The sequence below is a fragment of the Periplaneta americana genome, chromosome 1 (assembly GCF_040183065.1).
Source record: "Periplaneta americana isolate PAMFEO1 chromosome 1, P.americana_PAMFEO1_priV1, whole genome shotgun sequence".
In the NCBI taxonomy this organism is placed as follows: domain Eukaryota; kingdom Metazoa; phylum Arthropoda; class Insecta; order Blattodea; family Blattidae; genus Periplaneta; species Periplaneta americana.
This window is the reverse complement of record NC_091117.1, coordinates 163,489,335-163,512,756: the sequence shown is the minus strand read 5'-3', so window position 1 is coordinate 163,512,756 and position 23,422 is coordinate 163,489,335. Positions and strand designations below refer to the sequence as shown.

At 36.6% G+C, this 23,422-nt stretch overlaps 1 protein-coding gene across 3 annotated transcripts in view; it reads right to left on the bottom strand.

Annotated features, from left to right (window-relative positions):
• Nucleotides 1-22,613, bottom strand: part of Cyfip (Cytoplasmic FMR1-interacting protein Sra-1) — a 71,368-nt gene extending 48,755 nt beyond the window's left edge. For 2 of the 3 annotated variants that reach the window (XM_069830605.1, XM_069830621.1), the window contains exons 1-8: nucleotides 22,477-22,613; nucleotides 18,254-18,478; nucleotides 13,445-13,624; nucleotides 13,148-13,329; nucleotides 10,803-11,133; nucleotides 6,886-7,089; nucleotides 4,762-4,953; nucleotides 178-392 (exon numbers count right to left, since the gene is read on the bottom strand). In XM_069830605.1, the coding sequence (XP_069686706.1) occupies nucleotides 178-392; nucleotides 4,762-4,953; nucleotides 6,886-7,089; nucleotides 10,803-11,133; nucleotides 13,148-13,329; nucleotides 13,445-13,624; nucleotides 18,254-18,463 (1,514 nt within the window). In that variant the 5' untranslated portion in view covers nucleotides 18,464-18,478; nucleotides 22,477-22,613. Of the gene's footprint in view, nucleotides 1-177; nucleotides 393-4,761; nucleotides 4,954-6,885; nucleotides 7,090-10,802; nucleotides 11,134-13,147; nucleotides 13,330-13,444; nucleotides 13,625-18,253; nucleotides 18,479-20,896; nucleotides 21,007-22,476 lie in introns of all 3 variants that reach the window. The other variant, XM_069830611.1, reaches the window with a different exon arrangement.
• Nucleotides 22,614-23,422: the final 809 nt, after the last annotated feature.

Genomic DNA, 23,422 nt, shown 5'->3' with positions numbered 1-23,422 from the left:
TGCATGTCACAAAAATAAAAGAACATGTCAGAATCGAGTATGGCTATGAAGAAGTATGATTTAAATTTAAAAATCCCTTATGACCTTATTGAAGGTTTTTCAATTGGATGTAGAAGGCTAGTAAGATATTAAATTAATGGACTATTATTACTGTCACTTCACAATAAATTAACTAACCTTCTGATAAGATCTTTCTTGTTTTTGATAGCTTTGCGTAGAGGCTCACGCAGTACCAATTGTACAAAGTCTTGCAATTCTGCATAGATATTTCGTCGAATGGCATCAGTAAACACAGTTTCCATACGTGCCATCAGAACTTGCAAGCCTTTAATCATAGCTATTACCTCAATCAAGGCAAACTTCTCTTCATCTGTGTAATTGTATCTGGTTGCCTGTAATAAAACAAAATAAAACAGGACTTTAAAGCAGACGTAAGTAAGCATGAAAACTTTAAAAACTATACATATCAAAATCAAATAATTAATATTTTGAAGATTATTAGTTTTCAAAATCAGTACATTCAGAGGCATCAAAATCAAATCGAAAAACCTTGTATTACGTACTACTAAACATTATTTTTACAACTGCACTTGACACAAAATTACACCATCTTATTTTTCTGTATATACTGTTAATGATACAAACTTTAATACTTCACTTGATTAAATATATCGAATATATTTCTAAGTATAATTTCTCTAAAATGCGAGCTTTATTGAAAATACGTGAAATGCTCTATGGAGCAGAAATTAGTATATAAATGTTTCGTGAGTTTAACTTGCATGATGAAAGAAGTTCTGAACTAAAAAAAAAAAAAAGAAGTATATGGGAATGAAACTATGTAACCTACAACAACTGTCTAAAAAAAGTATGGACTCAATTTATTCCTCAGAAGCAGAGGTTAATGCCAACATGGCGACTTTTCTTTTTCGAAGTAGCTTCCACAGAAAGCAACACAATTCTTACAATACTCTACCCACTTCTGAAACACGTGGTATCAATCGTTTTTCGCTAATGTCAACAGGATAGAAGAGCAGACAGTTTTTGTCTCTTGATCACTTCGAAATCTGTCTCGCAACTCTTTTCTTCACATTTAGAGACGTCCAAAAATAGAAATATAGTGGGTGTTCTAAGGATATTTCCAGATTTTGGTGACTGCTTTCATTTTCACTCTGTCCTTTGTGTTCTTACATTATCTTTAAGCAGAAACGACTTTTTTTTTCGCCAAAGGCTCTTCTAAGGAGAGTAACATACCATAATATTGGCCATTGACATTTTGTTTCTGGGGTACTCAGGTACAGAATAATACTTCTGACATCAATAAATAAAATCAGAGAGATTTTAGCAGGAGAACGATTGCTATGATTTTTTTAATGGAAGAAAATCAGTGTGCTTCCATTCTTAAGACTGCTGTCTCAGTTCGAGATCAAAAGTCTCATCCAACTCTCATTATGAGTAAAAAGACCTTTGGGGAGGCCGAGACGTTGATGGGAGGATAATATTAAAATGGATTTGATGAAGGTGGGATATGATGATAGAGACTGGATTAATCTTGCACAGGATAGGCACCGATGGCAGGCTTATGTGAGGGCGGCAATGAACCTGCGGGTTCCTTAAAAGCCATTTGTAAGTAAGTATTATTACATTATTCTGAAGTCTGATTAGTGTAACAAGTAGCTAATCGGTGATGTATGCAATGGAGGGGGAAAGGAACTGGCCACCCTATCCCATTATCTCCTGGCCTTTTGGTATCACTTGTGAGGTTCAGACCTGTCTTTGGACAGTTAACTAACAACAACTACCGTATTGGCCCGAGTGTAAGCCGCACCCGAGTATAAGCCGCACCCTTAATTTTAGGGGGAAAGGAGAAAAAAAAGAAAAATTGAGTGCAGAATGAGAAAAAAAGGAAAATTGAGTGCAGTGAAATTTACCTGTCACATTATACAGTTACAAAACTGTTTACACTATTTAAACACTTTTTCTTCAATTACGGTATTACGTGGGTAAATCACCAAAAATACCGGTACAACTAATCACCGTCTTCTCCAATGTCACTGCTGACTTCACTACTACCGGTACCGGTATTTGTTTCATCACTGTCACTTTGTTCATCACTCTCCGCCCAAAGTGCGTCGTCCTCACTGCCATCCAGAGCATTAGACACGCAGCATTTCTTGAAGCCTTTGATGATTGAATCTGGTGATATCGTGTGCCATGAAGAGAGAATCCACTCACACATAAGGCTGACAGATGGCTTCTTGATCTTCCCAGATGGAGTGAATGCATGACCCCCTTCTAGAAGCCAATCCGAATACTGTTTTCGGAGATGGTCTTTAAAAGGCTTGTTCACGACGACATCAAGCACCTGCAATTTTGATGTCATACCTCCAGGTATGACGACTAGGTCTGTCTTCAATGCAGTAATTTTCTTCTTTACTTCGGGTGTGAGGTGACCTTTAAAGGCATCCAATACTAACATAGCCCTCTTACAGAGCAGCGCACCTGGTCTGCGATTCCAAACCGTAGCTAGCCAGTCCACCATTAGTTCGGTTGTCATCCATCCTTTCTCTTGGCAACGAATCACTAATCCCTTAGGTAAATTCTCCTTGGGCATAGTTTTACGCTTCAGAATAACGTACGGAGGCAGTTTTCCTCCATCTGCCGTAACCGCCAGCATCACAGTGATTCTTTGTTTTTCATTTCCAGTTGTTCTCAATGATATGCTTTTCGCCCCTTTATTGTCAACTGTCATATTGCTCGGCATGTCCCAAAATACAGGCGTCTCGTCGGCATTGCCGATCTGGTGTAATGGGTAAGAGTGGCGCTGACGCAATTCAATGACGTGCCTCTGGAAGTTGATGAGTTTTTCAGTAAAATCCTCTGGCAGTCTCTGTGCTAATGAAGTGCTTCGTCGGAGAACAAGGCCACTTCTACGCATAAACCTGCGGCACCAACCTATACTCCCATGGAATTCTGTCAGTGGAATGTTTAGGGTCTTCGCTATTTCCAATGATTTTACCTGGATTACTTGTCGAGAGATAGGCATCCCTTCTTTCCTTTTGTCTTGTACAAAGGAAAGGACCCTACGTTCTAGTTCAGGGTATTTCCCAGCCTTGGGTCCTATGAAAGATTTTCTGGTTGTATTGGCATTTTGCAGTTTATCCTCCGAGGCGATCCAGCGCCGCACATTAGACTCATCCACACTACACTTTTTGCCGGCTTCTCTATTAGACGTACTCCTAGCATGACGAATAACTGCAAGTTTGAAACTAGCGTCATAACTGCGCCGAATTCCCAAGCTTGTTGAAGCTTTTCTTTCTACGTTTCCGCTCATGGCTGAACCCGTAGCTACGTACAAACTGTTTTAATCTGTCCTATCATACACAAGAGTACGATCACTGTAATATGAAGATTGGTACATTGTTGCGTCATATACCATACGACTGCTGACAATTTCAAACACGAGCGCGTGGCATTGTTGCTCCATTTCAAAATGATAAAATTACCGGTAGCAACATGCGCCACATTTCAAGTTTAAATTTATCGGCCGCGCAAATAAGCCGCACCCCAACTTTTCGAGTTTGAAATTTGAATAAAAAGTGCGGCTTATATTCGGACCAATACGGTATCCTGTAACACAATAAAATGAAAAGGAGTGTCGAGGATTTGAACCTGAGACGTTGACAGTTCTTCCAACTGAGCTATGGAGGCACAAGTAAAGAAGGATATGCGAAAAAATTGGTCTAATCCCCCGCCAAGATGTCCTGATGATTTGTGGAAGCTCGTCCAGGATGCCTGGGATTCCATTGCTGAGAACTGAAAAGACTAGTCGATTTCATGCCCACTCGACTGCAAGATGTAATCGAGATGGGAGGAAGATGGACTAAATATTGAATCGTGCCTTTTGTTTTGTTTTTTGAAATTTTAATTGTTTGAATTTTCTAAGGTAAACGCCAGTAAGTTTGTTTTGTTTATGCCACGAAAGATATTTTTGTTGAGAATATAATCTTTCTTTCTTTCCATTTGCAGCCATAATGTCATAATAAATAATGATAAAGTCATGGCATAATACATTCATGAACCTGATGTTAATTACTAAAACAGTCATAAAGGAGACAGGAGCAATTATATTTTCTCTCTCTCTCTTTTTAAAAACAAAAAAAAAAAAAAAAAAAAAAAAAACACATAAAAAGCATTAGGTTGTGTTTGAATGCACGACCTCACGAATACCAGCCCGAAATGCTACCATTACGCTACAACAGTAACACGCAAACACTTTAATTACAACTGCAGATATCAGGAAATGTGGTCCAACAACATGTAACACCGCCTGTCTACAAATTGTGACGGAGATACCTGATGGGAACTTGGTCTCTAGAGAGCGGCCACTTTTCTTTTGACAGCTGTACATTGCATGGGAGTGTGGGAATTTAGAGAGAGAGCGAATATGTGTGTCTGTACGTGAGTGCAAGTAAAAGAGAGCATGTACAGTCTTAGAATAAAGTTTTGTCGCACAAATACTTTATAAGTCCCAGAAAGGAGGCAGTGCACATGATCAGAGGATGAGCAACCTGGTTCATAAAAGAGCGACTTGTTAAGGTAATAAAATTTGTTTTGTTTTGTTTTATGTCTGATCATGCGCAATGCCTTCTTTCTGGGACAGAACTTTTTTCTAAGACTGTACATTGCGTTTACAGCGATACAGTACATTTTCTCCACTAAATCACTGTCAACATAAATATCAATTTACAGGTTACTCACTCTCTCATACTCTTCAGCTTCCTGAGGACATTCTTTATTTTGATGGTGATCAGTGGGATGAAGCAGTTTCCACGAATACAATTCTGTGACAACACTGGTCCATTCAGAAAGTAATTGCAGACCACGAAGTGCTAGATCTGCAGTTTCTTTATTTTCAGCATCACTTCGAGTCTCCTTGTATGTTGTAGTCACCTTTACAAAGAAGAACAGAATTATTTTCTACATCATATAAAAGATAAAAATTCCACGTTTCTGTTTAAAACCTCAAAGTAATGCAGCAAGTAAAAGAGTCACAAGTACATACATGTAGATGTTAATAATTATTTTTTTTGTTCTCCTTAAAAATTCGGTACTAAGAGTGAATTGAAATGACTCATTCGCATTGGCGTTTTATAAAATCTACACCCAATCAGGAGTGAGTGACTGTTTGTATAGATGGGTTATATAATCTACAAACAATTTCGTGGACGTCACAACATCTCTGAGAAGTAGTCGTGTACTATTTGTGAGTTTGTGTTTATTTTACAAGTCCTGATCACAGAATGTAGGGACGACTATTTTATTCTTATGCTAATTATTAAACTTTCCTGTAAAACTGAAATGTATTGTTTATAACATTTATTATTAGCTTATTTATATGTACTGAATTTAATACAATTTAATTAAAAGACGCTGTACTCCTATTCTACTCCTTCAACCTTCTGACAGATGGCTTGAATGCACCGGAATGCTATTCGAATTTAAAATTTTCATTGCTGGTTGCCGACATGGAGGGGTTGAACTCCAAAGTAACTGGCAGCAGTGTTTCCAACTGGACGGAAATTCCGTCAGTTCCGTCAAAACTGACGGAATTTCAATGTAGCGGACAGGAAAAGAATGGTTTTGATGGGTGTCGGATTTTCTGGCGGAAATTACAATTTACATTGTCTTTTGACATTTTTAACTGTTGTAATTTTAAATTGTTTAATTTGTTAGGGAACGTAGTCCAACCCAGTACATCAACTGCAGAACTAGAGGCAGTTAATGTGGATGAATTATTATTTTAATTAAGATTGGTAAGAAAGTTGCGTTAATATTTGCTTTCATTTTTATAATGGATAAAGTGGTCTTTTTTTTTTTTTAAACGGATTCTGACAGATATCCAGGTGTTAGACTGACAGGGATATAATTTATGTGTTGGGAACACTGATTGACAGATTCTGCAGCATGAACTTCATACTGCTCCACTAGTGAGTAGATCAACCAAATTTTAACGACTTTTTTAAAGTAAATTTCCCATATTGTAGCACACTCTCATTTTCAGCCACGAGCTGCCACTGGAAGAATTCGACAGTCTTAAAAGTCGATCTCGTAACAAAGCGTTTAGAATAGTGTGGTAATTCTATTCTAAGAGTCTAATGGGACTTTTAAACCCCCTGGTATCACCACGGCAACTGAGCAAAACATTGGCGTGATGATCATTTTAAGACTGGTTTTCCTCTTCATACTGTGGACAGAACAGGTAGAACTAGCTCTACTATGCAATTAAGGAGATATTTCTTGTGATGTTCAGGTGATTTTTATTGTGCCGTTTATGGGCGCAAGTAGTAACATGTCTAATTGTTTTGTTCTTAGCGCATGCATGCACACACAAGAGATATCTATCATAGGAGACAGTAATTAAACAATGCCACAGAGATCTGTCATTGACTGCTGCTGTCATATGCAGGAAATCTGCAGTGGAGAATAGTACATAATTCTTATTACATTACACAGGCCATGGAAGTCTACAGGATGGCAGGAGGTTAAGGTTCCCATTTTTACAAGCAATTTTCTGTTCTATTAATTTTTCCTGAAATGTAAAATAAGGATTTTCTGCTTAAAACTTTAGTTTTATTTATAGAGGAAAGCACCTGTGCTCGAATGAACATGGCTTCTATAAATGGAATTATTTTCTTTTCTCTTTAAGAATAACTGGCTTAATAACAAAACAATGAAGTCTAAATCCATGCCAGCACATCAATATATGACTATTACAGTACCTTAGTAATGTTACATACAGTTCATTGATCTTAAATAGGTAGTCGCATAAAAAAAGATCAAAGCTTTACTTACTACTAAAAAAAAAAAGATTACAGGACTTACCTCATTACTGTAGCGAGCAAGTTCACTAATGTATTTCACATGGTCTTCCCGAATCTGTGGTAAATGTACCATGAGGTCTGCTTGAGGACTAATACTGTTAGAGCTAGAAAGAGGCCATTTTGATGGGTCAAAGTGTTTACTTCTCTTTATGTAATTGAACGGCGCAATTTGCATATCACCAAACAAAGGAACCACTTCCAAATTCTGTGAAAAGAAAAATTATTACATTATCTCATGGTTTCGTATTTCCAGACAACAGTAATGCCTATGTAAATAAATGTAAGATTATTTATGTCTCCTTTTAAATGTAGATACTGAAACATGTAGAACAATATTACAACATGCCAATAATAAAAAAAATTACTGTTTTCGGTCACGAAATTCCATCTGATTAATTATTTCTTGTAAACATAAATATGATTAAATTATTGTTTTCATTCTGTGGGAAAAGAAAAACGTCATCTTTTAAATTCTGAAAGAGAAGACCCTTAAGTAAAATTTACGGATCATTCATTGACCACAACAAAATTCAATTTTGCTAGTTTTCAACCTCACATACAAACCTATCATTGGGAGTAATGAATTTCGCCTTGATTTTTCACATCAGAAATTGAATCTGACATTGCTAGACTAAGAATCCAACATCAAAGTGACCCTATACAGAAGAATTATTAATAAATGAGCCAACATTCAATCTTTCTTATAAATTTGTCAGATGTATATTTTTGTAGGTAGGCGTAGGCAAAACAAAGAAACTTTAACTTCCTTAGTAAATAAAGGCAATGGTCAAAGTGTCTCTGGAGATAAAGAAAGGGCTGACTTACTAAATACATTTTATATCAGTTTTCAATCAAAAGGAAGATGGTGCAGGAAATCATAATATAGGGAGGAGATACAAACTAGACGATGCTTTGAAATTACGAGAAATAGTATGAGAAAGAGGTTAATTAAATTACGACACCGGAAATCGCAATGGCTTGGATGACATACCAGTGGAAATATTGAAGTTAGGTGGTGAGGCCATGATTCTATACTTAATGCCCTAATTTTTTTTTGTCTAATGTCACCAGGTTGTCATTTAACATTTCTGCTCTCTCCTGGCTGAGGTTGGGGCACCTGGAAGGCAGAGTTACACTACCCCAATGATATTATGATAAGATGATTATGAAGTGCCAGGAGAGGTCTTAAACCTAAGCCTAACCTAATTTCCAGTCCATGGACGAACACAGGAACATTCCCCTTTAAGGAAAAATTCCTGTGTTCTAATAGAGAATCGAACCTGGGACCTCATGAACTGTAATCAGAAGCTCCGACCACTAGCCCATGAGGCTGGTCAAATGCACTTATTTAATATCTCATTAAATAACTCGAATCTTCCCAGTGACTGGAAGACTGCTATAATAGTACCAATCCATAAAAGGAGAAATTAAAGCGATGTAAATAACTACTGGCCGATTACTTTATTATCAAGTGTGTGTAAAGTGATGCAACATTTAGTAGCTCAATATTCAGAAAGTATTGCTTGTTGTTTAGTCAACTATCTGAAGACAGATCTGAACCTCATAAGTGATACCAATGAGGAATCACTCATGAGGCAACTAGGCCAGAAGATGATGGGGTAGGGTGGCCAGTTCCTTTCCCTCTCCATTGCATACATCAGCAATTAGTTACATCCTAGATCATATATGTAACAGATAACGCCTCGCTACGTTAAAATCGGCAGCACTTTGAAGAGAACAACCGCCAGGATCACCACCCATCCGTCGTAAACGAACACGAGATGGCAGCACAGTCGCTAATGCAATTCAAATGGGTATTATGACGTGACTCCTTATGTAACAACTAGATGGCAGCGTAGTAAACCTGACAAAAGTTGTTAACCTCAAAGCCTATAACCCCGACATATCTGTTACATATATGATCTAGGATTAAATATTACACAAATCTGACTTCAGATGTATACAAACAATTGTTCTTCCACTGACACATATCGTCAAGTGAGATGTGCTGCCAGATAATTAACAGAACCTCAATCAGAGGAAAAATTGGAGCTTATTGTTGTTATTTAGCCAACTGTCCAAGCATAGATTTGAACTTCATACGTAATACCAATAAGACATTACTCATGAGGCAACTAGGCCAGGAGATAATGGGTAGGGTGGCCAGTTCCTTTCCCCCTCGCTGATTAGCTACATATTCCAGTAATCAGACTTCAGATGCATAACAAATACAAACAATTGTTCTTCCTCTGACACATATTGTCAAGTGAGAAGTACTGCCTGATAAGAGATATACATAACAGCCAGAACCTCAATCAGAGGTCAATGGAGCTTAGTGAATGGTTTTTCAAAGGACAACAAGGATTCAGAAAGGGGTTCTCATGTGAAAGTCAGACTGTATCTTTACTTCAGGATTTATCGTTCCTCACGAGAATCTACTTAAAAAAAAAAAAAAAACAGGAATTCCCACAAGGGCAAAATCAATGAGTTAAAGTTGGAGACCCAATGTTTGAATTGGGTTAGGTAACACTGGGAGTTCCCCAAGAATCAGTAATCGGACTTTTACTATTTCTAATCTACATACACAACTTAACAAATAATTTGATGTCTCAGATAAAACTTATGCCGATGACTGTATATTATATAGAAAAATAAGCGACGAAACTGATGTAGAAATATTACAAAGGGATTTCGATGAAGTCAGTAAATGGATCAGGGTAAACAAAATGAAAGTAAACAAGGTTAAGAGTAAAGCTGTAGCCTTTAGTAAAAACATACAATCTTAATTACAGGAGTGAAGGAATAATAATTCATCATGAAAAAAAATTGTAAATACTAAATGCTTAGAAATCTTTACACTTTATCATAAGAATACTTAGGAAGGCAAGCGACAGAGCCAAAGAGTTATCTGTCCGATTGTGAAATATGGAGTGATTTGCTAGGACCATTATAGAGACTCAAATAGAAGCTCTGAAGAGAGTGCAAAGAGAGCAGCAAAATTCGTTAGAAGGGACAAGGGATGGGTTCGAAAAGGTAAGTGACCTGGGATGGGACACCCTAGCAGCTAGGTGTAAAAAAGAGAGACTTTGTGCACTTTTTAAGGCACATTCAGAGCACAGGACCTGAGGAGAAATGCACTGTTTTCTCCACCCATATATACTCCAACACATGACGTCAGCAAAATGGATGACTTAATAACATTTTTTTTTTTCTTTTACTGTGAGATTTTATGAATACAGCTCTCAACAATTTTGCGTTTTTAATTAAACCGAAAGAATTTACCAATAATAATTACTGATGAAAGAGTAGCATGACGTTAGCCATTGTCAATCAATGTTTTGACATCAACCCAAACCTGTTGACCGAAGTTCCAATTCTGATACTGCAAATGAGGATGAATGTGATGTATAGCTAGAGGTAACGGAGTGCCTTTATAACCTGTCTTGATAATATAATTTTAATCTTGAGTGGTTTTTAGTACAAGTGTGTATTATAGGCTATTCATTTTTTTTAGAATTAAAAAGTGGTATATTATATTCAATGGCATAAATATAATATTTTCGCGTTCTTACATTTTTCCAGTAAACCTGATTTCGAGTAAAATTTCATTAGAAAGTATAAATGAAATTTTGTACCTCTCGGGGTTTAAAATAAGATTGTGTATGTGTGAAAAACGTAAAACTGAAATAAATTAACATGGAAAGTATAACAATTTTGCCGAAACTTCAGAAGGAAAAAAATGTATAAATGGGAAACATATAAATGAATATGTCCCACAGTAAGTTAATTTTGTGCAATACAATCCTCACAAAATGAGCTACTGCTGGACCACTAAGATTTAGGCCAATATCAAATTATCATAGTAAGATAATCCCATGAACTTTCCGATAAATGGTACATTATAATTAATTTCAATACCTTAAATATACGATCAATCTTCTCAAGTTTCAACTTCTTCTTCTGATCAAGCTTGTTTATGTTACAAAGCTCACTGTCCATAAGGAAGAGGCCGAAACCCATCACTTTGACTAACATGTGCTTCTCAGTAGGAGTCAAGTACATTTTTGTCTCAAACATGTGAACACAAATGTTTACAACATCTGCCAGCAACTCTTCGTATCCTGGTATCTTTTCCAAATTTTCCTTCACAGTGTCTCGAATCTTATTCTGTGTTGCTAAGAACATGGAAAGATTCTGGGACTCTTGAAGAGTCTGTGAATCTGCCATCACTTTCAAAAATTGTGCTGCCCTGCAACAAAGACACCACTAAAATCAAGTTACTTACTTACTGGCTTTTAAGGAACCCGGAGGTTCATTGCCGCCTTCACATAAGCCCGCCATCGGTCCCTATCCTGAGATAGATTAATCCATTCTCTATCATCATATCCCACCTCCCTCAAATCCATTTTTATATTATCTTCCCATCTACGTCTCGGCCTCCCTAAGGGTCTTTTTCCCACTGGCCTCCCAACTAACACTCTATATGCATTTCTGGATTCGCCCATACGTGCTACATGCCCTGCCCATCTCAAACGTCTGGATTTAATGTTCCTAATTATGTCAGGTGAAGAATACAATCCGTGCAGTTCTGTGTTGTGCAACTTTCTCCATTCTCCTGTAACTTCATCCCTCTTAGCGCCAAATATTTTCCTAAGCACCTTATTCTCAAACATCCTTAACCTATGTTCCTCTCTCAAAGTGAGAGTCCAAGTTTCACAACTATAAAGAACAACTGGTAACATAACTGTTTTATAAATTCTAACTTTCAGATTTTTTGACAGCAGACTGGATTATAAAAGCTTCTCAACCGAATAATAACAGGCATTTCCCGTATTTATTCTGTGTTTAATTTCCTCCCGAGTATCATTTATATTTATTACTGTTGCTCCAAGATATTTGAACTTCTCCACCTTTTCAAAAGATAAATTTCCAATTTTTATATTTCCATTTCGTACAATATTCTCGTCACGAGACATAATCATATACTTTATCTTTTCGGGATTTACTTCCAAACCTATCTCTTTACTTGCTTCCAGTAAAATTCCCGTGTTTTCCCTAATCGTTTGTGGATTTTCTCCTAACATATTCACGTCATCCGCTTAGACAAGCAGCTGATGTAACCCGTTCAATTCCAAACCCTCTCTGTTATCTTGGACTTTCCTAATGGCATACTCTAGAGCAAAGTTAAAAAGTAAAGGTGATAGTGCATCTCCTTGCTTTACCCCACAGTGAATTGGAAACGCATCTGACAGAAACTGACCTATACGAACTCTGCTGTAAGTTTCACTGAGACACATTTTAATTACTAAAATCAAGTTAGCTCTCATAAAATGCAACAAATGAGTAGTGCAATAAAATGTAACATACAGCAAGACTGTACAGAACCTCACTCACTTGGGGGTGTATATCTCATCTGGAACTATGTCTTTTAAATGGACTCCCTCCCTCCCTCCCCCTCCCTCCCCCCATCTTTAAATTTTAAACTATTCACTAATTACGTAAAAGTCAGATGAAGAGATTAAGGTAAATAAATAAATAGTTACATAAACACATAATAAATAGCACCACACACACCAAAACCACCAAGACCATTCACACACTACACATCATCATCGTCCTCAACGTTATTGTCCACCATTCACTACCAACCACTGCAATCAATCTGCACAGCTGTCCACTGCTGTGAAGTAACAGCATGTCTGACCATGAAACGAGCAGGCCGCAAATGCTGGGTAACTTTTGGTGCTGGACCCATTTCGCTGGCATTATCACCATCCCATTCAGATGCTAGATGATCATAGTAGTTGATAAAGCATCGTAAGAGAAACCAATTTTAAAAAATCAGCACTTCTCAAAGCATTCAGCATGTTCCTATTATATACATATGCAGTGATGACTTCAGACTACAGTACATATTCCTAGTAAATTCTTAAAATCATACTGATTAAAATCACTAGTTAAAGGCACTGATTTAAAATATTAGACATTATTTAAACTCTCTGTGTTATTATTTAAAATTCAAATCTTCATTCAGAATCTCGTCACTAATTTAAAAAGAATTAAGCCCTAGTTAGACTTCCTTGCAATGATAACTTCAGTTGAACAAAAGTAATCGCGAAAGAAGTAGAATAAAAAACTAACTTAATTCTCAAATAAGTACAGTAATTTAAATTAAAACCACCAAATTCACTATGATATATTCAAGGTCATCATAAATTTTATTTACCATTCAAATTCTATCACGCAGTATGCTGCAAACCTACCGTCTGTAAGTTGAGTAATCATTTTTAACACTAGACTTCATATTCTTGAGCTCATCCAATACAGCAAACATGTTGATGAATTTTCCGAGGGTTAAGAGATATGCTTCTGAAACAAAATCTTTCCTCTTTTCTTGATGACATAATCTTTTAACTTCTGCAGAAAATCTTTCAATAGCTTTCCTCTGCAATACAAAAATAATTTCGTAAGGTTTATTTTAGTTTTTAATAGGTTTTTATGAGCAGGATATTTAATTTGGCAATTTGTCGAAATACAAAAACATAAAATAAATAATTTACCTGAAAGTACATGAAATTAAGAAGTTTGTTTACTTCAGGTGCCAGCACCTCCACCGTCTTTTCATATATTTCAACACGATTTGGCTGTTCATTTGACTTTGGCTGAGGAATGGCACGTGAGCAGCACCGCCATGTATACAGCATAACAGCATGCACTAAGCCTTCTTCAAGCAACTCATTCTGAAAAACATTTAATCGTATATCTATGATTAGAATTATGTGAACACCAACATGAGTTAAGGCAGATTAGTCTTTCACCAGTTTTATTTAGTTTACATATAAATTAAAAAGAAGAATGAAATGAGAAACTTTTATTTGAAAATAACTGTATATTGATAAACAAGATAACTACTTCAAATCAAGGTGAATTATGCGAAATATTTGTAAATGAAATAAGCTATGTATACGATTTGTAGAACATGTGAATATCAACTATGTATTTTGGATGCCATTCTCGATTATCAAAATAATACAAACATCAATAGACTTAGGGTCGAATTCATAGTCGTCACTTATAAAATGAGGAAACACTTAAGTAATAAGCATTTCCTTAGCACTTATTTTAGATCGTATTGTAGAGACGCTACTCTTTCATATGCACTGAGCATTTCCTTGACATCGAAAGAAATATGACAACATGGCTAGACGTGAGAGCTTTCGTACATTCAATTGTTTTCCAGCGCCTTCAAATTGTAAATCGGTATTATTAATTGTACACAAAATACGAAAGTAAATATTATAGAGCTAAAAATTATAGAAAATGTGGAGAAAGCATTTTATAGAAGAAGAATGAAGTGAGCTAAGAGAACTAGTTATGAAATATAGAAATATCGTCGAAAGGAAAAAAATATGATAACTGTTCTCTCCAAAAGAAAAAATTGACATGGGATAAAATTGCAGTTGAGTTTAATGCAAATATTCTTATACGTAAATCATTTAAATTTATTTTTCAGTAATTTTATGGTAAACAAAGTGGAAGTGGTATAATTACGCAAATTTTAACAGCTTATTCTTTGGGTTGAATACAAACAAAAATGCAAATAACACTTTGTTGGGACGTGAATACTTTTAGAAAAAATACCACTTAAACGTACCTGAAATGATACTGTAGCATAAAATCTCAAAGCAACCAGTATTTTCAGTAGTGGTGAAATCGGTAAGCCTCATGGTTGTAGTAGTGTATTATGAATTTCAATGAGAGACACCAGAATATCCACAACAGTGTTTTTATCGGAACTGTATCTCCTCTTAAATTGTTCGTCATTATATATCTCTAAAGGCATTTCCATATCTCTGATATATTTTTTGTTTTGCGGAAACACATTTTCATTTTCATCATAGAACTCAATAAATTCAATAAAATCACAATCATCATCCACTGTATACTGAATCAGCTGATTACAATGCATATGAGGAAACACTTGAGGTCCACACCTGTGGAGTAACGGTCAGCGCGTCTGGCTGTGAAATCAGGTGGCCCGGGTTCGAATCCTGGTTGGAGCAAGTTACCTGGTTGAGGTTCTTTCCGGGGTTTTCCCTCAACCCAATACGAGCAAATGCTGGGTAACTTTCGGTGCTGGACTCCGGACTCATTTCACCGGCATTACCACCTTCATATCATTCAGATGCTAAATAACCTAGATGTTGATACAGCGTCGTAAAATAACCCAATAAAATAAAAAAAACACTTGAGTAAGCTCACAAGCTACCTTATTTGAATAAGTGTTCACTTATGTGGGATTTATGAATTGGAAATGATTATAAGCAACTGCTTAAGAGTTTCCTTACGATAAGTGTTGACTATGAATTCGGCCCTTAGCCAAATTTCTGTGTAACTTAAGAAAAACGAGAGTGAATAAAACACACTGCACAATTTAGTACTAAATCTATTCCACAGCAGCAAAGAGCAATTCAGATATTCCAGACAGAATATGAACAAAAAATGTAATAGCGGAATTATAACAAGACACATCAATTCTTGCTTCAACAACATAACACCAAACGACCAAATCTGATATCTTAAAATTGGGGACAGAAGTAAACAAAGTAAAATACTTTAACAAACTATTACATTAAAGGAAACAGATAACTGCAGAACATCTGACAACAAATAAAAAACCATCAAAAGGAATTATTCTGTTTTGCTGCCAATGAACTCTTTTCTACTCAACAAGCAATTAAGTAAACTATCACACATAGTACAGTAGCGTCCAAATTAATCCAAACAACGTAATTACTTATGCAAAAACACTCAAACAGGATAAAAAAAGGATCTAAGACATACCTCAGTAATCTATGTGGCCTCCCTTGTTCCTAATAACAGCTCTGAGACGATTTGGCATGGATTCCACTAATTTCCCACAAATATTCTTCATTTCTTCATCGCGAAACCATACATCAATGAGGGCAGAAATCATCTTCTCCTTTGTAGAACAATCCATTTTTTGCATTCTTCTTTTGCAAATTGGCCACAAGTTCTCAATGGGGTTGATGTCGGGTGAGTTGCCTGGCCAGGGGAGTACCTGAATATTCTTCTTGTTGAAGAATTCTGTAGTTTTTCGAGACGTATGGCATGGTGCCAGGTCTTGTTGGAACACACCTCTGCTATCCGGAAATGATTTTTGCAGCTGGGGTACGATTCTGGTTTCCAATAAGTGAATATATTTGTTAGAATTCATCATTCCCTTGATAGGTATTAATGCTCCAGGCCCTTCATGTGTAAAACAACCCCAAAACATTACTTTAGGGGATATTTGGGTGCTTGTTGGAGATGAGCTGCTGTTACTTTTTCGGATCCTTTCCGTACGTAAGAAACACAGTGGCCGTGGACCTCGAAATGAGACTCATCGGAAAAAAGTACATTCTTCCAGTCATTCACTGTCCAGTGTTGATGTAATTTTGCCCACATTAAGCGTTTTTTGCACATAACAGGGGTTAGCAGTTGCTTCTTAATAGGCTTACGAGCCCTTCGTCCAGCTTCCAAATGCCTACGCCACACTGTTGTGACGTGAATATTCGCCCCAGTGGTAGCCATTAACTCGCGAGTTAAGTCGACAGCAGTTAGTCTAGGATTTAATTTACTTTTCCTGACAATTAAACGATCATCTGCAGGTGAAGTCTTCCTTTTCCGGCCACAGTTTCTTTTTTTCTGGGGTGTGATGGATCCAGTCTCCCTGTATCGTTTTATGATCGAATTAACAGTAGCCAAGCCGATGTGACATTCTGCAGCAATTTGCCTCTGTGTCATAGAAGAATGCTCTGCTAATGTTATAATTTTAGACCGTTTTCGTGGAGTTGTATCCATTTGTGAAGATGACAGAATGTACACAGGATTGCAGTATTAAGTCTTCAACACAACTGAAATGCTTATAAGTACAAAACGACAGGCAAAATGTCACATATTATAAAAAAAATAATAACGACAGACCTTCAACAATGGAATTACACGTACTACAGATGTCAATTAAAGCAGTATGAGCAGCAGTGAGGCCAACAATGACAGAAAATGTAAAAATATGTCGTGTTCGGATTAATTTGCACGCTACTGTATATGAAGTCAAAATGATTTTTAAGAACGTCCACTTTCACTTTGAAAGAAACCAATATATAAGCTAAGTCAAAAAGAAGATAGCACTAGAAATTTAGCAGCAGAAACAGCAGATCAAATATGCAAGACAACATGTAAAACGTCAATCTTGTCTCCTTCCTCGTCACTGCTGCTACTATCCCTAATGTCCAACGAAAATATCAGTCCATCTACTATTTCTTTCATCACACCTTACGTTTCCATGTCTCTTTCAAAATGTGGCAAGTTTGATTCACGATATTATTCCATTTACGTGGTGCTACATATTCTATAGCCTGGTGAATTGGCTGTAAATACGATGTTTTTGTCAGCTACATAGCCTGTAACTTGAGCCCAAATAAGATCTATATTATTAAAATGGCAATGTAAAAGAGGAAAATGGCGTACTTTGTGTCCATATTTATTTCCTATTTTATCTACTTCATAAGGAAGAAATTCTGATGTCTATATTTTTTAATAATTTCTGGTTTTTTGCACTTCCCCTATCTAACATGTTGGTTGAATCAAATAGTGCAATGCATTATCCATGGCAATTACCCAATTACTATTAATGGCTGCATTCAGCCGGGACAGCGCTGGGGTAGCGATTCATTTTTGCTGAGTTACAGCAGCTGTTAGTGGCTGAACGACCAGACTGCAAAATGTCCGCTGTGTTTACAAAGAAACACGCCATTGTTCTGTCTATTCCGGCACCATTGACTGATGTCTACCCCCTCCACTTTCGCTGGTTAGCAGCAGGCTTGCAGCAAAAAAAATTTTGCTACGAAAAATGACGGCCGCTATTTCAGCACTGTCGGCCAGCAAGGCGTTCAGTGCTGTCACTATTTCAGCGCTGTCCCAGCTGAACGCAGCCAATTTTTGGAACCAGTGAACATAGGAACCACTCTTTAAACTTGAGTGATGTTATTTCTTCATGGAAATCCCCACTTTTCTTTGACGAGACAATCAGTAAGGAGTTAGGCACAAAACTATAAACTGTCCCAACACGAAGAAATATGAGAAGACTAGCCTACCCCTCTCTAATCAGCATTTCCATTATTACTTGAACTCTCTCAGGGAGAAGTACATAAGCAACTTTTCACTGTGTCTGTGTCTGTGTGTGTGTCGCTGCAACTTATAATTTGGATAAATGTACCTACTGTATATTTATAGATTAAATGCACATTACAGTTTAAATAAACAAGTCATAATAAAATACGAAACTATGCGAAAAAGTTACTCACCAGGCTTGCATGAACAGTAGCTTCTTCAATATATTTTGCAATTCCTGTGACAAAACCATTTCTGTCTTCAAAGTTTGTATCAAAATTTGCCTGATACACTACAGAACATGGTTGAGCTTCAATACAAGGTTGTTCATCTGGTAATGTAAGCTCATCCAAAACATCTACATTTGACAATGCATCTGTGAGTGTAACCTTTTCTGTAGCCATTCTTGATATTTGTATCTGGTAAGAAAGTTAAAATATTAGTAACAATGTTGTTATATAAAAGTAAGTCGTGATTTAATTTTTATAGCAATGATAAAAAATTAATCTCAAAATATACAATAACACATATAGGGTATTTGAACAATTAGTATTACCAAGATGAAATACACTTTTCAACTGTCAAATTTATCGAGCACTCAAGTTCAAGTAATCATAGGCTAAATTAATTGAACTAAATGTGTCCAGCACTTACTCCTCCATCATGGGTTTCGACATTCATAACATTACATTTGGCGATGCACTGTAGGTTACAGTAAACCTATAGCAGTATGAAGTGAAATTCTCAAATGTGCATAACTCAGTTCCAGAATGCACTGTAATCTGGAAATACTGTTACACAGTTCTGTGATATAGTCTTATAGGCTAATCTAATGTAAATACAAAAGAGAAAAATTTTTACATTGCAGGCCTATATTAATGTATTCAATCACCTAGTAGTTACCCATTTCTGATAGATCCAAGGTCTACCAAGTGCGACGACTTGTCATTTAGCTACTTTGCACCAGTTCCCAAAACTGCTTGTTAAATTTGCCGCAGATAGCAGAGCTAGTTGATAAATTTAAGTAAAAAATTAGCTTTTTACAAAACTAAAAGAACATTAATTGAACACAAAATTCTCCAGCTTTTAATACAGTAGAAAACATATGCAAAAGTAAACGACAATACAGCTTAAAGCTATCATATTTATTGTGACAGCCACGTCGAGAGTCGATCACGCGTCCCGCAATAGGGAGGGCACAAGTGGAAGGAACGAGGCGCGCAGAGAGAGAGGAAGGCCAGCGTTGGTAAGCACTGGAGGGGACGGACGTAAGGGGAACGTCTGCCTACCTGAGAGGGTGGACGACGGCACACTGGGCTGCGGCAGAGAGGGGGAAGTAAAGCAATTGCGACTGAGGGGAGAAATCCAGAGAAGTCTCGAGAAGTGCCATCCTCTCGGCATCTGTAGAAATTTCGAGCATCGTAGTTTCTGGAAAGTGTGGTTTAACTAATAAAAAGCAAGCAGCCTTCGAAGAGAGCCAGTTGTTAGTATTGGACAGTGAGTTCAGCTGCGCCCAGGAGTCTAGGGTTTGACACGCGAGTGAACTTGAGCAGTGTCCAGGCGGAAGCAACGCAGTTGAAAGTCTTGAGTTCGAGTGCAGTGGACTGTCTCCAGAAGTCTTGAGTTCGAAGTTCAGTGGACTGTATCTGCAAGTCTTGGGTTCGATATACTGTGAACTTGTGTGAATGAGCTAGAAGAACTAGCTAAGGCAAACGAACTGTGAACTGAGAACTGACAGTTTTGTGTTGTAAATAGTGCTTTGTGAACATTAGTTGAGATTAGGAGTACACTGTTGTTTTCAATAATCCAAGTGAATTGTCATTGTCGTCTGTGGAGTGCAATAACGAATACTGTGTTGATGTGTGGAGTGAAATACCCACTGTTGACAGGAGTGTTTAAATTCAGAAATATAGAAAGCCATTATTGTTGTAAATAAAAGCAACATTATTCTGTTGAATTAAAAGTTACATTATTATTACATTTTTGCTTCTCATCCAAGTGTGAAGGCAGTCAGGAGAAGAATATGACAAGCCTGCAACCCTGAAACTCAGCTGCAAATCACTTTGGTAGTCATCTACTACTTTCTCTTCCAATGCTAATAATGCATGTACACAATAATAAAATTTAGTATTCAAAAACATATTTTTAAGAAATAAACATACTCTCAACTACAAAATATACCACTTAGCACATTAATAACATACTTCGCTTTCCTCTTTTATTCCATTTCAATGAACTATTTGATAAATCTTCAAACAAGTGAACCAACGAAATACGTTCCCCCACCGCAAGAGGAATTCAGGAGACAGGAAAAAGGAGGACTTAAGTTGTCACCACGAGAGGTCCAGGAGAAATCAATGGAAAGAGTAATGTTATCAATAGGGAACAGATTTCTAGTCCTGTACCTATTTTGTTTGCTATGTTCTAGAAGCATATTATTCAGATATCTTTATTTTCCATGTACACAGAATCCACCTATTAATATTCTATACAACTTAACGCACCTAAATTAACCACGAACTCCTATAAATGCCTAAAAACTATGTTTGTGCCTGAAAAGTCAGTTTTTAATACTTTGCATTTAAAATAAAAATATCGGTACTAAAAATGCCCCAAAAAGCTACAAAAATGCTGCTACAAAAATGCTATTAAAAAATCCTGTAGACAAACACTAGTCTGACAAGTTTGTTCCATATTGGTCTTAGAAAGAAAGGGAAGATTTTATTCAATTTGCTGGAACAGAAGTTCGTTTGGAAAAGTCCATCCTAGCATAAAAGGGATGGTAGGTTGTTCACGTTAGGCAAGAGCTTACAAATTAGTTTTCCCATCCATAGTACCTCATTTCAGGAATGGAAGCACTGTAATGTTTCTTTTGTAACAGCCTGCACTCATGTATTAGAAGTTTGCAGGTGTTCAGGCCGCCACTTGGAGAAATATGAATAACATACTGCAAAACAATGCAGAAAAATGAAAAGTGATCCCAGTATAATGTGTAAACTTAAAGACGAGATTAAATAAAATAATTAGAGTTTGCATTTTATAATTATGATATCTTCAGGAAGGTAAAATCTATATAAAAAAAAAGTTTCTGTTAGCACTGTTACGTAGTTTTATTAATGTATGCATGTGTTTCTGTACGAGAGAGAAAAAGAGGGAGATTGTTTTAAGTTATGCTAAGTTATATTATAATTTGTAGTAGACCTACAGTTCAAGTCTTACACAACTCGACCCAAAACATCGTGGATGTGGTTGCAACACTGTAAGAAACATGCCCTCGAAAATACCTTTATTAAATGAAATTCCGATATACTGTACCACGGTCAAGCTATAATGAGGAGGAAGTAGGTAAATGATGTCCCCCATAACCCCGTTTTATGGAGATTCTATGGTTTTGCTTTGCCGCCTCCCCCACCCCCAAGGAAACTGTTCTCTCTCCACCTATGGTAAGGGAGATAAAAATCCTCAGCATGACTTCCTTCCGAGGAGTATAACAGAATTCGGCTAGGGCTAGAAGCAAAATTAACTCATAATTTCTGCTCATATCAAAATTTTGTGATAGCGCAATGGGCTCAAAGGGTTTGTGTTGTCACTCACTCATCCACAATCCAATCCAAGATAATCCAAATAAACAGTAATTGATTGGCCTACAATAGAGTACAGGTTCCAAAATTGTAAGTTTTCAGTATGAAATTTAAAAATAGTTACATCATCATTTAACTACATATTTGTTGGTTTTTTTTTTTCTTTTTTGTGAAACTTCTGTATCAGTGTACGACTGACGACTGTGTTAGCTAACATGCGAATCAATTACAAAGCACATTCTTAAAGCTTGCTATCGTTCAAAATAAAATTTAAAATGCAATACAAAGAATCATATCGCAAGTTCTGAGTTTGAAAGAACTCCAAAGATAGTTAGGCTAACAAACGTACTGCATAAGCCTACCTAATCTCATGCTTGAATTACGAGAATCTGTATATTAATTTAACCAACATCCTTTACATAGGAAAAAATTGATAATTCGGTAGAAAACATTTGTCTCTATGGTGGTCATCAACGGAATCATCGAGAACCAATGACAGGTTAGTTTTGGTTTGTTGTGATTCTTGGTATTCCTTGCAAATTATACGCTTTTTTGGTAGGCATACCAAAAACCTGAAAAAAAAACCTAACCTGTCACTGATCCTCGATGATGTCCACCACATTGACCAATGTTTCCTACCGAAATATCGTAAAATTGGGATTAACTGCGTAAGGTAAATCAGTGCAATAAAATAAATATGAATACTTTTAATAATAAATTACATGTCCAAATAATAAAATTCACACTTTTATGCCTCCAACTACTTTTTCATATACGTAGAGTAAAAATCATTCCATCGTTCACCTTCATTACTGTAAGTGATACAAAATACTTACGATTTAAACTCTCATTCAACCATAAAAACATAACACATTACTCATGTCATGCAACAAGGCGTTCCCATTTTCCAAATTTCCACCCCGTCAAAATAACACCATTAGTACCAACATTATAAAAATTAATTCATATTCATTAGAGTACACAATTCTCTGTCAAACGTATATCCATTGGAAATGAGGTAATAAGTTTTTGAGAAAGTTAATCATAATTTCTCTTTACAATGGGATAAATATTATTTTGTGCAATTTCAACTTCATGTTGCATAGAATTGGCATAAAAATACGTAATAACACTTTAAACTTCTCCCATTGATACAGCCAATAATACACTATAAAATGTATTTGCTGAAGGGTTATTATGCAGAGCACAGAGTCGCCCAAAGAGTACACAATAGAATAAGCGAACAAGTGCGCATCACAGTCTAGTGTGTACAATACAGTGCATAAAGTCACTAAGGAAACATTAGGCGATAGTAGCTATATTTGTTTTTTTTTTTTAGATGGGACATGACAATTAAGCGGCCGAGCTTGGAACTACAGTGCTATGTTGCCAATATGGACTACCACTCTGCCAGCTGATGGAAGCTAGCACTTGACGTTAAAACCTTGACAGTTGACGCAAAGGTAAGAAAAATTACAAAAATCGACAGAGAATCAAAGACGAGACGTACCAATGCTAACATTGTATGCACAATAAATGTCGCCAAGAGAGCTATTTAGTACTCGCCTCGTGGGAACAATAAGTTTGGCAACTCAACCGCTGTTACCATAGCAACAGGCCTACCACGCTGTGACATTCAATTGTCTTTTCGATCGCAACGCTCCTGTCATGTCCTCCCTTCCCCCCCCCCTTTTTTTTTTTTTAAGTATAGCTACTAGCACTTTGTCAACAGACCTGTTCCGTAACGAATAAAATACAGTACCGGTATAAATATTATACTTT